Source organism: Sorex fumeus, unplaced genomic scaffold (assembly GCF_029834395.1).
Source record: "Sorex fumeus unplaced genomic scaffold, SorFum_2.1 ptg000013l, whole genome shotgun sequence".
NCBI lineage: Eukaryota > Metazoa > Chordata > Mammalia > Eulipotyphla > Soricidae > Sorex > Sorex fumeus.
Genome location: NW_026606070.1, coordinates 27858162 through 27872762, shown reverse-complemented (window position 1 = coordinate 27872762; position 14601 = coordinate 27858162). Strand labels below are relative to the sequence as shown.

The 14601-nt window shown below is 49.7% G+C and overlaps 1 protein-coding gene across 1 annotated transcript in view; it reads left to right on the top strand.

Moving 5' to 3' along the window:
• The window catches only part of CRACD (capping protein inhibiting regulator of actin dynamics), a 229967-nt gene extending 217074 nt beyond the window's left edge, over window positions 1-12893 (top strand). Inside the window, 3 exon segments of the mRNA XM_056111190.1 lie at window positions 6206-6426; window positions 7441-7600; window positions 12051-12893. Of these exon segments, the coding sequence (XP_055967165.1) occupies window positions 6206-6426; window positions 7441-7600; window positions 12051-12211 (542 nt within the window). The 3' untranslated portion in view covers window positions 12212-12893.
• Window positions 12894-14601: the final 1708 nt, after the last annotated feature.

Here is a 14601-nt window from a genome sequence, read left to right as displayed (position 1 = left end):
CTCCAAGAGGGGCCAGCCTGGAATATGTCCCCCAAACGCAGCCAGGAGTAAGCCCTGGCATGACCAGGTATGGCCCAACACCACCTCCCCAAACAACCTCCCCCCAGAAAAAAAAGTATGTTTGAATGTGAGTTGGAGAGCTAGCCCAACTTAGCCAAGTTCATGCAAAACATGCTTCGGATAGAGGAGTTCCAGGGTCAGCCCTGCATAGTCTCCGGAACACCACCACGTGTGGCTGCAAAACTGTGATGTTGTATGGCTAGTATGGTGCTTGTCTTGCACGTGGCCGACTTGTGTTCAATCACTGGCACCCCACATGGTACCCCAGCCCATATGGGGCTGAGCTAGGAGCACCACAGCCAAAGAGAACTAATGCGGGAAGTGCCAAGGGGCTCTGTTCTGCGCCCCCAGCTCTCACTCGGGTTCTCCCTCACACGAGGAAGAAGGGGCCGCTCACTTCATTTGCTTGTTGTGGACAGTGGACGATGTCACCACTCGTCCCGTAGGTGCTGTGTTGTGCTGAGAATGACTAACATTTCCAGGACCGCTGTCTGTGCTTTTGCTGGTGGTGGTGGTGATGGTGGTGGTGGGGAGCCTTTGGGTATGTAATTCTCTCCAGGTTTTACAAAATACTTGATCACGGCATGCCCAGCCCACCAGCATGCCTCTGAGCAGCCCTTCTCCAGAAAAAGCCTTCTGGGCATGGGAAGAGAGCTCTGGGATTAGGGGAGCTCTCTTTGAATGTGTATGCCCCCCCACCCCGAGTTCAGTACCTGGAACCCAGTGGCCACCTCGCCCCCTGGGCCCCAGCAATGCTTGGAAGGCAGACAGTAGTGGACAGTGGCTTCCTCAGGATGGGGGCCAAGCCAGCAGTACCCCAAAGTTCTCCTCTGTAAAACCCATTCCAAACCTCAACTATGAAACGGAAGAGGAAACAAGATCCCTTCCTCAGTATTACGGGGGCCTCATACTGACTGACTATCATCAGGCGTGGGCCTGGTTGTCATCTGCGCTCACCCCCAAACCATAGCTACCTCAGGGCAGTTTCAGTGTAGACGGGCTCCTTGGGCTAACACTAGGCTTTCTTCTGTCTGCAGGGAGTCATTGCTCACAGAAGAAGGTCATACTCACTGTGCTCCAGGTTTTGGAGGAAGGGCTTTTGCAGAGCTCTTTCCAGGCCCTACCTCCCTAACTGGTTTGCTGGCCCCACCGAGATAGCCCCTTTAACTTTTTTCTGGGGTGGAGGCTACTCCCAGCATTGTTTTTGGACCACAACTGGGGGTGCTCAGGGGATACTCCCAGCATTGCCTCGGGGTTCACTCCCGAGTTGTCCTTGGAGCCTCCGTCCCAGCCTTCAGGTTTTTGTTTTATTTTTTCCTGCATCTGTGCTAGGTTTTGGAGGGGATTGTCACTGTCTCCCCTAAATCCCAGGAAGAACCACCTAGTCCCTCTGATGTTAGGGGTGCCCCCACCGTTTGGCTTATGTGAAGTGGAGAGGAGAAAGACGGTCAAACTTTCTCCCCACCTGCCTCTGCCACCTGGGATCCAGGGTTACTGGGTTCTTGTCCTGCCTCGCAGAAAAGAATTTCAGGAATAGACAGGCAGTGAATTAAAACAGATTTTATTTGGAGATTTTGAAGGGAAGGATGAAGAGAAAGTGGGAGAGAGTGGAGAGTACCGTGCTTAAGAGAGAACCCGGGCTTCTCCAAGGGCAGAGAGAGCCCCTACACACATCCCAGCATCAGACATGAAAGTACATATCTCAAGACGAGAGATGTGGACGACACATGTGTTCGGGCACTTCATGCACGTGCTTCCTTTGTTCTAGGTGCCTTTCTAGGGTTTCTCCAATCTTCCCCCAAGTGGGGCTTCTACCTAGGTCAAAGTCTGTTGTTAAAGAGGTTACCAGGGAGGTTGGGAGTGGTGATGGTCTTCTTTGAGATTCCTTTCCTGGCCTTTTGTTCCTGCCTGAGCTACTCTGGGTCTGTTGCTGTAGATAGGTGAGGGTCTTATCAGGCCTTAGTTCCTGTTTTTCTGCAAGGTTGGCCTTTGCAACTTCAGAGCTATTACTTCCCAGGAAATTCACTGCCATCGCCCGGGGAGGGGCCTTCCCTATCTGCCTGCCTGCCTACATCACCTCCCCTGGGAGTGCTGTGGGTCTTGTGGGTGCTCAAGGGTTTTAGAAGGTGACTCCTGCCCTTTGCTCCGCAGGAAGCAGCTAGGGGCTGTGCATCCTTCCATGAGGATGGGGTTTTGTCGGGAGACTGTGTCTCAACTTAACTTCGTAGGTTTTCTCTTTATCCCTCCCATGCGCAGGAGTCACTGTTGATTTCTGGTTTTCTTTTTTAGTATACATTTAGTTGGTTTGGGGGCCACACCAAAGTAATGCTGGGGGGTGGGCTATTTCTGGCTGTGTTCAAGAGTGACTCCTGAGGGTGCTTAAGAGGCCTTGTGGGGTGCCAAGGATCACAGTGGGGTTAGCAGGATGCTAGGCAAGAGCCCCAGCCCCATGGTTTTGATTTCTTTCAGGGGGAGCTGCTCTATTTGTTGCTAGTGTATGTCTTTATTTTGGGGGAGGAGGGGACATGGTTTGGGCCATACCCAGTGATGCTGGGGGGAATATAAGTACTGCCAGGCATAGAACTGGGGTTGGCAATGTGCAAAACAAGTGCCTTAACCCTGCGTGCTCCCTGTTTCAAGCTTGATGCCAGTGGAAGTCCCCGGGTGACTTGTGTGAAGCGGGGAGGAGGGGTGGCAGTCTCGAGAGAAATCTACCACTTTCTCTGTCTGTCACTGTCACCCTGGGAGGGCTGGGGAAATCTAGGACAGATAACGTCTGCGGTGGGCCTTGGTCTTTGCAGGAAAGTTTAGTTCTAGAAGTTATTTCTAGACTTTAGGCAAGCCTTTTAGGTCCTCACCTTTACCTCACAGAAAAGAATTTCAGGAGGAGACCAGCAATGAAGTAAAAACAGGTTTTATTTGGAAGTTTGATTTTTTTTTTGGGGGGGGGTAGGGGGACACATCCGGTCATGCTTAGAGGTCACTCCTGTCACAGCAATCAGGAGTCACTCCTGGCAGTGCTTAGGGGATCATATTGGATGTCAAGAATTGAACCCAGGTCAGCTGCCCTATCGGTTTTACTATCTCTGGAAGTTCTGAGGAAGAAAGTGGAGAGAGACAGAGAGCCCCACAACACATCCCAGCATTAAAAAAGCATGAAGTTATGAAACTACACATCCGAGATCTCCAGGGGGGACATGGGAGAGACACATGTGCTCGAGCACCAGGTGCACTTGGCAGGAACACTTGTGCTCTGGCCACAGGTGTGGGCACCTCCTTTGCCCCAAGTATAGGGTTTCTCCCAGCCTGGCCTGCGAGTGGCTTTCTCTCTGGGTAAGTCCGTTGCTAGGGGGGTTGCCAAGCAGGTAGATGGGAATAGTTGATGGTCTTCTTTGAAATTCCTTTCCTGGCCTTTGTTCCTGCTGGAGCTTCTCTCAGAGTTTGTGCTGGGTTTGTGCTGGCACCCCGTACGTAGTAGTCTTATCAGGCCTTAGTTCCTGTGTCCAAAGGTGGGTCCTGGCAGCCTTAGGACTAGTTGGTTTTATTACACCCAAAAACTCATTGCCCACGGGGTTCTCTTTCCTGCCTGCCCGCGTGCCTGCTTCAAGCTGAAGCAACTCCCTTCCTGTTGGGCGGGTTTCAGGCTCTGGTGGGGTGGCTTTCTTGGGGCTGAGGGGCTGAGGCAGAGTCGCAGGGAAAGGAGGGGAGAGGGAGACTCTGGCACTTGCTGTCCAGCGCTGACATTCCTGAGTGTTTCTCAGACCCTCATCTGCCACTTGGGCATTTTCTCCTTCTCCTCCTCCTCCTCCTCCTCCTCCTCTTCCTCCTCTTCCTCCTCTTCCTCCTCCTCCTCCTCCTCCTCCTCCTCCTCCTCCTCCTCCTCCCCCCTCTCCCCCCCCCCCCGGGCCCTCTTCCCACTACAGCCTGTCCCATCCCCCACAGGACCACACTGGAACCCCATGTGGTCACAGCCCAGAGCCGGTGTCTCATCCACACAGGTTCCCCTTCTTGCAGGCCCAGGGGACACAGCTGGGTGCTCTCAGATGTCTCCTCAAGACTCTCATGTGGCTTGGGACCCTGTCAGGAGAGAAGGCATGGACACATCACCCTCCAACTCTCCTTTCCAAAGAAAATTCTCTCCATTGCATTTTGCTTCAACTCTAAGTTGTCTACAATCTTGAATTAGCTTACGGGCCAGTTCCAAGTAGGTGATCTAGAGCTTCCATCAGAATGCGGGCACAACTGTCCTGGGTCATTCAGTTCCAAGGCCTTTTGAGCATCCTTGGCTGAGTCCCATATTAATGCCCTGCTGTCTTGTGTATTGATCCCAAACTACAAATTTGACCTGTTGGACCTTGTGCATACACTGTGTTAGGAACAATTATTTAATTTCGGGCCACACCTAACTGTGCTAGGGCTTCTGGTTCTGTGCTCAGGGGTCACACCTGGAAGTGCTCAGAGGACCATATGGGGTGCTGGGATTGAACCCACTGTACTGTCTTCCTGTCCAGAGACTTATCTTTTCTGTTTTCATCCTTTTTAAATGTTAGCAACTGCACTTTAAAGGTTTTTGTTGCTGCTTTTAGGTCACACCAGGTTCAGAAGATGGTGTGGTGCCAGCGGCTGAACTCCTGACTTGTACATGCAGAGTTAGGGGCCCTGCCCTGTGAACTATCAGCCTTCTGGCCCCAGAGGCATTTTGAGCCTTGTGATAAACACCACAGTGGTCCTTAAGGAAACTGGGTACTTGAATTAATGGTCTTTCCAAGAAAAGTTCAGATGAAAGGTTTAGTCTAGGACTCCGTTTTACATCAGAGCTATAAACAGAAATCATAAAGATACTGGAAATTTGGTTCTGAGACATTTTATAAACCAGAGTTACAGAGCCCTTGAGGGACAACTGAAACCCCTTCAGCTAGCTGCATCGTGTGTCTGGGCATCAGCGGACCCCAGTGCTCGATATCGTGGTGAATGCTTTTTTGATTCTCCAGTTAAAGATTAGTCTAAAATTCCTTTCATATTATTTTTTAGATACTTCTAAAACTTTACATTAGATCACATTTGAATCTTCGACAGTTAGGGAAATTGTAATAAATAAGGCATATTAACATGTGAGTTATCTTTTGTGCAGCGTTATGAAGGGTACCACGGCAGAGTCTGGCAAACTCCCCGTGGCGTACCCAGTATTCCAAATACCAGTAACAGTGATGGGTCTCATTCTCCTAAAGAGCCTTGAATATAATCTCAGGGCTTGGATGAAGGAGACGTTACTGGGGCCTGCTCGAGGCAATCGACGAATAACAGGATGGTCGTCAGGATGAAGGGTACAGAAAACTAAGCAGAATATCCCTTTTATGGGGTTTAAATCCTAATTTGAAATTATTTTCATCTTTCTCCTCAATATAAAGCCCAGTTGGTACTGAGAGCCCTAACTGGTAAGGTACTTTGTGTATCGGCAAAACCTTCCAATTGTTGACCTTTGGTTTGTGGTGTCATACCTGATGGTGCTCCCCGAGGGACCCCTGGTGGTTCTTAGGGAACCATACGTGGTGCCAGTTCCTTCCTGGGCTCTCTCTCCGACCCCAATGCTTATGACTTTATTATTTGGCTTTTTGGTTCACACCCGGCGATACTCAGGGGTTTTTCCTGGCTTTGCACTCAGGAGTTACTCCTGGCGGTGCTCAGGGGACCGTGTGGAATGCTGAGGATCGAACCCGGGTCAGCCACATGCAAGGCAAATGCCCTACCCGCTGTGCTATTGCTCCAGCTCCCCTTATAACTTTAGAGCCATGGGTGATTAACTATGGGGCTAGTGGTAACTTTCTGTTTGTTTTTGGACCACATCGGGTAGTGCTTGAAGGCCACATGTGTTAGTGATGAGGGTACCATGTGGTTTTGGGATAGAACCGGGGCCTGCTCTGGCGACTGACCTCAGCCTTCAGTCCTCTCCCTTCCGGGGGGTGTCGACTAAGCACCGACCACCTGCCCCCCACTCTTGGCTTGGCTCCTTTCCCCTGACACCTCACCAGCTTAGCCAAGGCCACTGTGATACCCGGCTCATTTAGAAATGCCTGGGGGGTTAGGAGCTGTGTGCCACAGGCAGAGACCATGCGTCCTTTCATGACCTGTCCCCGTGTTCCCACAGAAAAGCCTGTGCTCCAGAGCAGACACTCCCTAGATGGCTCGCGACTGGCGGAGAAGGGGGAGCCGGCACAGCCGCTGTGGATCACACTCGCGCTGCAGAAGCAGAAGGGCTTCCGGGAGCAGCAGGCCACCCGCGAGGAGAGGAGGCAGGCCCGGGAGGCCAGGCAGGCGGAAAAGCTCTCCAAAGACAATGTGAGTAGCCGGGCCCGCAGCGGTAGCGGTGCCTCTCTGCAGCTGGGACGCCTCGCAAGTCTCAACCCGACCGAGCAGGTTCAGAATCCCGGCAGCTGGGACCCACCCTCGGAGGCGATTCTGATTCACGTCCTGGTTATGGTCTGCCTTCCACTATGCTATCAGGAAATGAGGAATTTTTTAAAAGCTATCCAGGTGATTTTGATAGGAAGAAAGTTTTGACAACCTTTAGTTTGTCACAAGGATTTAAACACGTGCGCGCGCGCGCGCGCGCACACACACACACACACACACACACACACACACACACCCCACAGGTCAGAGAAATAGGTTTGAGAACCTTTAGTTTGTCACACGGATTTACACACACACACACTCACACACACACGTCAGAGAAATAGCTCAAGGGGCTAGTGTCTAGAAGACCTGGTTTGACCTGGGATATGTATCCGCAGCCAGGAACGACTTCCCAAACACAGAACTGGGAACTTTGTAGCTCCAAAGCACCAGGTGTAGCCCCAGAACCAAAAATAAATGAATTTTTAAAAACATCAAGTTCAGGCCTGAAGCAATAGTACAGTGAGTGAGTAGGGCATGAATCTACCCGGGTTCAATCCCCAGCTTTGCAGATGGTCCCCTGAGCACCGCCAGGAGTAGTTTCTGAGCATCGCTGGGTGTGACCCAAAAAGTCAAAAAAGAAAAAAAAAAAACCAAACCAAGGTCGATCAGTAAACTGACCACCAAGAAACAAAGGGCTTTTTCACTTGAAGATTTGCTTTGGTTTCCAGGTGTTTTTACTTAGGTTGATCTAATTTGACAGGAGTTCTGTGAGAAGTGGGAAAGGGCTTTTATGTGAGCAGGGGGTTGGGGAGACCAGGCATCTTTTTCCCCCTTCCAGCGTTTGCAGTGAGTCCCTGGGGTGGAAGCTTTCAGCCTGCAACTGACTACACTAGGGAAGGGGCGGTGCTGGCCCAGCAGCCCAGAGGGAGCACAGAGCCGGGGCTCCGAGGTTCTGAGATCGCATCTTTCTGTCTGTCCACGCAGGCGAGCATCAGCAGAGGCGGGTCCCTGCACAAACCCGTCACTCAGCCTGAAGCGCAGAAGCCACAGAAGCCCGAGGAGCTGAAGCCCGACACCGCAGCGTCCAGGCTGGAGCGCAGAGAGCACCTGAAGAAGGCCAACACTCTCCCCACGTCCGTGACAGGTAGAGGCTTGGCACATGCCCATCCCTAGGCGGGTGCTCCCCGTCCTCTGCCAGACCACCAGGAGGTGCCCTCTGCCCCCGGGAGGTGGTGGTCCCTGTTTGATATTCCGACCCTCAGGGAGTGGCGCTATCTGACTTCCAGCTCTTGCATTTCTCATGGTGTGCAATGCTCCCACTCCTGCTGGCTTTAAGGTGCTGGTAACTGATCTGCCAAGTGTGGAGCATTTAACAACCCCCGATCATGCGCCTAACCAAACTAAGGTTTCCTAACTTGCTATAGGCAGGTGACATCAAAGAGACCTAAACAGGATGTGGGGAGAAAGGGTCAAGTTGGACCAACATTTAGGTGAATCGGTGTTTTAACAGGCCCAGAGCAAAGGAGGTGACTTGGGGTGCACCAAAGGGTCTAGCATCCAGCCTGAGCAGAGAGTGGACTCAGGGGCCACTTCCTTTGACACAGAAGGTGACTCAGGGCCTTACGGTGCTTGCCCCAATGACTGACCTATGCACTGAGGAGAGTCTCTCACAAGGAGACTTTGTGACCCACAATTAGCAGGATCCAGAAGATGGCTTAGAGGCTTAGAAAGCAAAAGGTTAGGCCAGAGGGACAGGACAGGAAGGAAGGAGCTTGACTGGCCACTGCTGAATTCCCACCATCACAAGACCCCCGAGTCCCATCAGGAGTGATTCCTAAGCCCAGAGTCAGGAGTAAACTCAAGAAAGAAAGAAGGAGGGCTGGAGAGATAGCACAGTGGATAGGGCATTTGCCTTCATGCGGCCGACCTGGGTTCGATTCCCAGCATCCCATATGGTCCCCTGAGCACCGCCAGGAGTGACTCTTGAGTACAGAGCCAGGAGTAACCCCTGTGCATCACCAGGTGTGACCCAAAAAGCGAAAGAAAGAAAGAAAGAAAGAAAGAAAGAAAGAAAGAAAGAAAGAAAGGAAGGCAGGCAGGCAGGCGGGAGGGAGGGAGGAAGAGAGAGAGGGAGGGAGGGAAGGTAGGAGGGAATAAATATCCCCGGCAAGTGTGAGATCCTAGTGCCATTCATTTAAGCAATCCTGAACCCCACCACAATTAGGAATCACCAGCAAGGAGAAAACAATAAGGACAAAATGTGGGGCCTGGAGAGATAGTATAAGGGGTTAAAGCACTTGCCTTGCATGCAGCCCACACAGATTTGGTCCCTGCATCCCATATGGTCCCCTTAGCCCCACCAGGAGTGATCCCTGAGTGCAGAGTCAGGAGCAAGCCCTGAGCACAGCCCAAAAAGAAAATTCCATCAAAATGAGACAAGTGTGTGGAATCCAGCAGTATTTGAAACCACATGCCCGGAGCTCTGGGTTGGAAGCTGCTGTCCTGCCTCACAGAATTCCCCACAGCGCCACAGTCTCAGCACCTATGACACCAGAAAGCCACCAGTTTCCACCCTGGATCCTTGCTGATCATTAAGATCTACAGCTTTGTTGTGTTATTTGGTTGGTTTTTGGGTCACAGCTGGCCATACTCAGGGCTTACATTGCTCTGCACTCAGGGATCACTCCTGGCAGGCTCGAGGCACCATATGGGGTGCCGGGGATTGAACCTGAGCAGCCGCACTCAAGGCAATGCCTTATCTACTGTACTATTTCTCTGACCCTTCTACAGATGGCTCTTAAATGTGTCTAACACTGAGGAGACACAGCCATATGTATGCCTTTTGTGTTTGTTTTTTAATAGGTTTATTAGAAAGTAAAAGGGAATGGAAAAAATGGAAAAGAAACTCACTAGCTGGGGAGGAACTTGGTATAGGACTAAGTTCACACAGCCACATTAAAAAAATTTTTTTTATTCTGTTCAAAGGTATGATCCAATGTTTCCAGTAATTTCTTTCTTTTTTTTTTTTACATAATGTAGGAGTACTGCTATTTGTTCAGCCATTGATTAAGCAGATTGAATTGGGCATGAACTCCACATTACTTTTTTATTGTATCACTGTGAGATAGTTACAAAGCTTTCATGTTTGAGATTCAGCCATGCGATGATGAAACACCCATCCCTCCACCAGGGCACATTTTCTACCACCGTTGTCCCAAGTATCACCCCTCCCTCACACACATACACATTGCAGTCCTCACCCTGCCTCTGTGGCAGACAATTTCCCCAATACTCTCTCTCTAATTTGGGGCATTAATTTTGCTCGAATTTTCCCACCACCACTCAAGCCTACCTGCCAGAGGCAGACACTAGATAATATATTTTCCATAGCTCATTTAGAATATCACGAGAGCTCACGCAGGCACGATTGTAAATGTAAATTTCTAGATTGTAAATGGCTGGGTTCCAGAGACATCTCTGTATGGCACTAATCCATTTTGGGATTCAACTGGGAGCCTCTGGGCCAGGGCTGTTGGTGTGCTAAGATGGTGCCAGGAGGCTAATTGTGGGCATAATAGCCAGTCTTTTGGGCAGGACCCGGGGAGGGACTGCCCAGGTCCTCTGCTGCCATGCAGCCTGGAGATGTAGTCCTGGAAACGGCATACCTGGGCCTTGCTTGTGGAAGCTCTTGGTCACCAGGATTCCATCTGCAGTAGGTGGGGAGACTGCACCTACTCCATCTGGGACATCCTGGTGATATTGGCTCGGTATTGGGCCCGGGGAGATCTCCGGTACTGGTGTCTTCTGGGACTTGCTGCTGTGTCTCTGGGCCAGGACTGTTGGTGTGTTAAGAACTACATTACAAAATTTTCAGCAGATTATATCTTGGTGAGGTTCATCCTGAGATGGTGCAGTCAGGCTTGGGGTATGGCGGCAATTTTGGATTGTGGAAGCAAGTGGCTGCCAGGGATTCTGCTTGAGTGAGCACAGGCCTACCTGCCTCCTCCAATTTACTCTGGACTGTTCAGCCATGTATGGGTCTGAGCTTAACTGCAGCTTTTGATCTCCTTTGAGATTTATTTAGGGGTCTCTGAGGCAAGGTTAATAGTAGAGCTTACAGGGTGGCACTGGAGTTGGTTTGTGGGGGTGACTGCCAGTTCTTTCATATGTACTGGGAAGTGGGGGAGGTAGCCCGTCCCAACTCTGATTGAGCTTGTATAGCTGAGCCGGAGGTAGTTTGTGGGTGTGATTCCCACATACCTAACTTTTGGCTGTTTAATTTCTTGTTCCCAAGTTGTTGGGGTCTGACCAAAGGCACAATGACAATTTCAGGGTATCAGGAAGCCTGAAGGCAACATCAGGCTGCTGATGCACTCACTCCGCAGGTACAGGCTGACCTGTTGGCGGCACCATGCCCCCTCCAGTGATTTCCTAGTTACAAATCACTTGGAAGATCACATTCAGAGTCCCTTTCCTGGGGTTCACAGGGCATTTGCTGTTCCCCCGAGGCAGCTCTGATCCCATTCCACATTCAGACTTTTTTGTGCCCTGGTTACAGGCTAGCCAAGATCTGGAAATACGAAGAGGTCTCGCTATTAAAGCTGTATTTACTGGGGCTGGAGCAATAGCACAAGGGGTAAGGTGTTTGCCTTTCACACAGCCAACCTGGGTTCGATTCCCAGCATCCTATATGGTCCCCTGAGCACCGCTAGGGGTAATTCCTGAGTGTAGAGCCAGGAGTAACCCCTGAAAATCTGGGAGCAGAGTGCTAGGAGTAGCCCTGAGCACCACTGGGTATGTCTCCCAAATCAAACACACAAAATTGGACAAAAAAACCCACTTGGACCTGCTGTCAAATTTTCCAACAGCCTTCATGATCCTTTGATGTAAGCTGAAACTACGAGTTCTAGACACTATTGGCTTTTGGAACTCTTGAAAAATTTTTGACCTCAGAGTCAAAGAGGTCACACCTCTCTGCCCGATTTCTTGGAAGTATTAAAGTGTCAGTGCAATTCAGACCAGTCTTAGCTCAATAAAGTAAGCCTTCGTTCTGGAGTATTTGTCTTTTCCTTCAGGATTTTCTGAGTGACGAGGTATGAGTAGTAGGCTCTTGCCACTGGCAGGAAATGTAGCCAAGGTAACATGGCAGCTCTCACCTGAAGGAACCTAGAAGGTCTTAAAATAAAATTAAAAGTGACAAGAAGCCAAAGAACTGTTGGATGGGAATGGAAGAGGAGCGAGCTGGGCTTGGGATGGAGGGGCTGGCTCTGAACTCGGAGCCGGATCAAATGAGCATCTGTGTGGAAGCGTCTCTCATGGAAGTGACTGGCCGTGCTTCATGTTTCATATATGTGCACAAACCTAGCTTCAAGGGACAGAAAACCAGATGTCTAGAAAGTCTGTCGCTGAGAGGTGTGTGTGTGCGTGCATGCGTGTGTGCGTGCGTGCGTGTGTGTGTGTGTGGTGGTGAGGAGTGTGCATCCTTCCTGAGTGGATCTGCTCGCCCACCTCTCCCCCTAATCTCCTACTTCAGACAAAGTGTGTGGTTTGTCCCAACTTACTTCTTTCTCTCTTTCCTTCAAAACACGACCCAGTGGAGATCTCGGATTCGGCTCCCCCGGCGCCACTGGTGAAAGAAGTGACCAAGAGGCTCTCCACCCCAGACGCAGCCCCCGTGTCCACGGAACCCGCCTGGCTGGCTCTGGCCAAGAGGAAAGCCAAGGCCTGGAGCGACTGCCCACAAATTATTAAGTAGACGGACTCTCTTTTCCTCCTCAGAGGCTGTCGCAGGCCTCTCCTGCCCTTTTTATTTATTTTTTATATAAGGTAAAGAAATCAAGCTAGGGAAAAGCAGCATGTTTTCTAGGCTCTAAAATAATGTTTAGAAACTGAACTGTGTTGTTCCTTGTAAAGAGTGTATTTGCACAACCCTAGGTCCTGGTGCCTTGAGCTCCTCCTAGTTGAAAGAGAGAGTTCCGTCTGCGGGATCGTGGCGTGGATTCTCCAGGCCGAGAACTCGGGAGAGCTCGCCGTGCCCGCCCATGGCGCTCCCACTCACCCCTGCGTCATCGGAACACGAACTCTTGCCAATCTTTATACTGGTTTTAGATTCTCCGCTCCAGTTTCTTGTATCCCAACATTGACTTAACCCAGCATCAGGGTTTTCCTGCTGTACTGGTGGAAAGTTCAGCTCTGGAAGCCACATGCCCTTCTCCTGAATGCAGCGCATGGCAGGGAACCCTCTTGACTCTGTGTCCAGGTTTCATAAGATTTCCCCAGCTTGTAATTGTTATGCAAGATGCAAATTCATTCTCATTCCCACCACACAAATGATTTGATGCCATTTCTCTCCTTTATGGACATGTTAAGTATTTGGTCCACTTGGCTTCATAGGAACATCTTTAGAAAATTGTTTTTAGGGCCACCCCTTTTTTTTATGGCGGCAGAGGGTGGGGTGGGAGGATGGTGTTCAGGCAGTCCTGGGGTTTGAACCCAGGGCCTCACAAATGCAAGGCATGTCTCTTCCACTTGACTTACATCCCTAGAAACGCTGTAGTACTGTAGCACTGTCCTCCCGTCCTCCCGTTGCTAATCGATTTGCTCCAGCAGGATCCAGTAACGTCTCCATTGTGAAACTTGTTACTGTTTTTGGCATTTCGAATATGTCAAGGGTAGCCTGCCAGGATTTGCCATGCAGGCAAGATACTCTTGGTAGCTTACCAGGCTCTCTGAGAGGGGTGGAGGAATCAAACCTGGGTTGACCGGGTGCAAGGCAAATGCCTTACCCGCTGTGCTATTGCTCCGTCCCACATTCCTTGAAACATTTTTATATAATATGGTGAAAAAAGCAAGCTACAAATTCTTTTTTTGTCTTTAAGAAGCCCCATCTAGGGGCTAGAGTGATAGCACAGTGGGTAAGGTGCACGTGATCTGTGCTCCATCTCCAGCATCCCATATGGCTCCCCAACTCCCACCAAGAGCAATCCCAGAGTAAGCCATAAGCACCTCCAGATGTGGATCCCAAACAAATTAAAACAAAATCCCTCCCCATCAATGCATTGGTTCTTAAGAGTGCCAGGGTCCATTCCACCTTTCCTCGTGGGGCAAAGATGTACACTTGCAGAAATTCTTTAGAAGAATTCAGAATCACCTCAAAGGTTGAGAAGCTTAGAATAAGCTGCTTTTAGTATAATCTAATTTTTAAAGCTCTGAGGGGGAGACTCATTTTACCCAAAGAAGCAAAAGTGAGACACACACACACACACACACACACACACACACACACACACCCCTAAAAAAAATAGCTCCCAATCAAGCCATTTATTGCAGCATTATGAGAGGCAGCTGACATTATAGGTCTCTGAAAATTCCCTCCATCTTTAGGAAAAGTTAACAGAAGCCGAGATTTGGAGAATCGGCACAAAGAACTTCCTGCAGGAAGCTTTCCTCTACCAGAATCAAATTCCTACTTAAAGTTAAAAGTTTAATAGCATTTACAACTTACAGTGTCCACACCATACCTTTAGACAAACAAAAAAACCCTGCATTTCAGAGTCTTAAGTGGCCTTGTTATCTACAAAGAAGGGGCATGGCATATAAAATCCACATTTATCCACTTTGATGCTCCTGAATTTGCTTTTTGTGACACACAGACATGCCAGTCAATTGCCATAGTGCTGGTACTCACTTTGTATTTCGTGGTGTTAGCATGTTTCTTACTCTGACTCCAAAATACAAGTCCAAATCCTTGACCTAGTGCAGGAGTAATTACATCCTTTCCTTCTCTCCTATAAAAGCAGGTTTTATTAGTGTCTGTAGCTGTTTTCTTTTTTGCTTATTCAGTATGCAATGTTAGTGTATTATTTACTTTCAAGAAAGAAAGATGGCCGTGCTATGAGAAGCATTTTTGTGGGGGAACAATGGCTCAGCCTCATGATATATCTGACAAGAGTGGTCAAATGGATAGTTGTACTCTTGTAAGCTGAGTTTGTTATCATACATATTGGACCTTCAGACTGTTAAGTATCAATGAAACTTGAATCTTTCAAATTGCTATGGGAGGCAACGAATATTCCACTGCACGATTCCTAACCTGATGCTCCTTTCCAAATCGAGTCTGTAGGCAGTTTTTAGTTCCAGTGATTG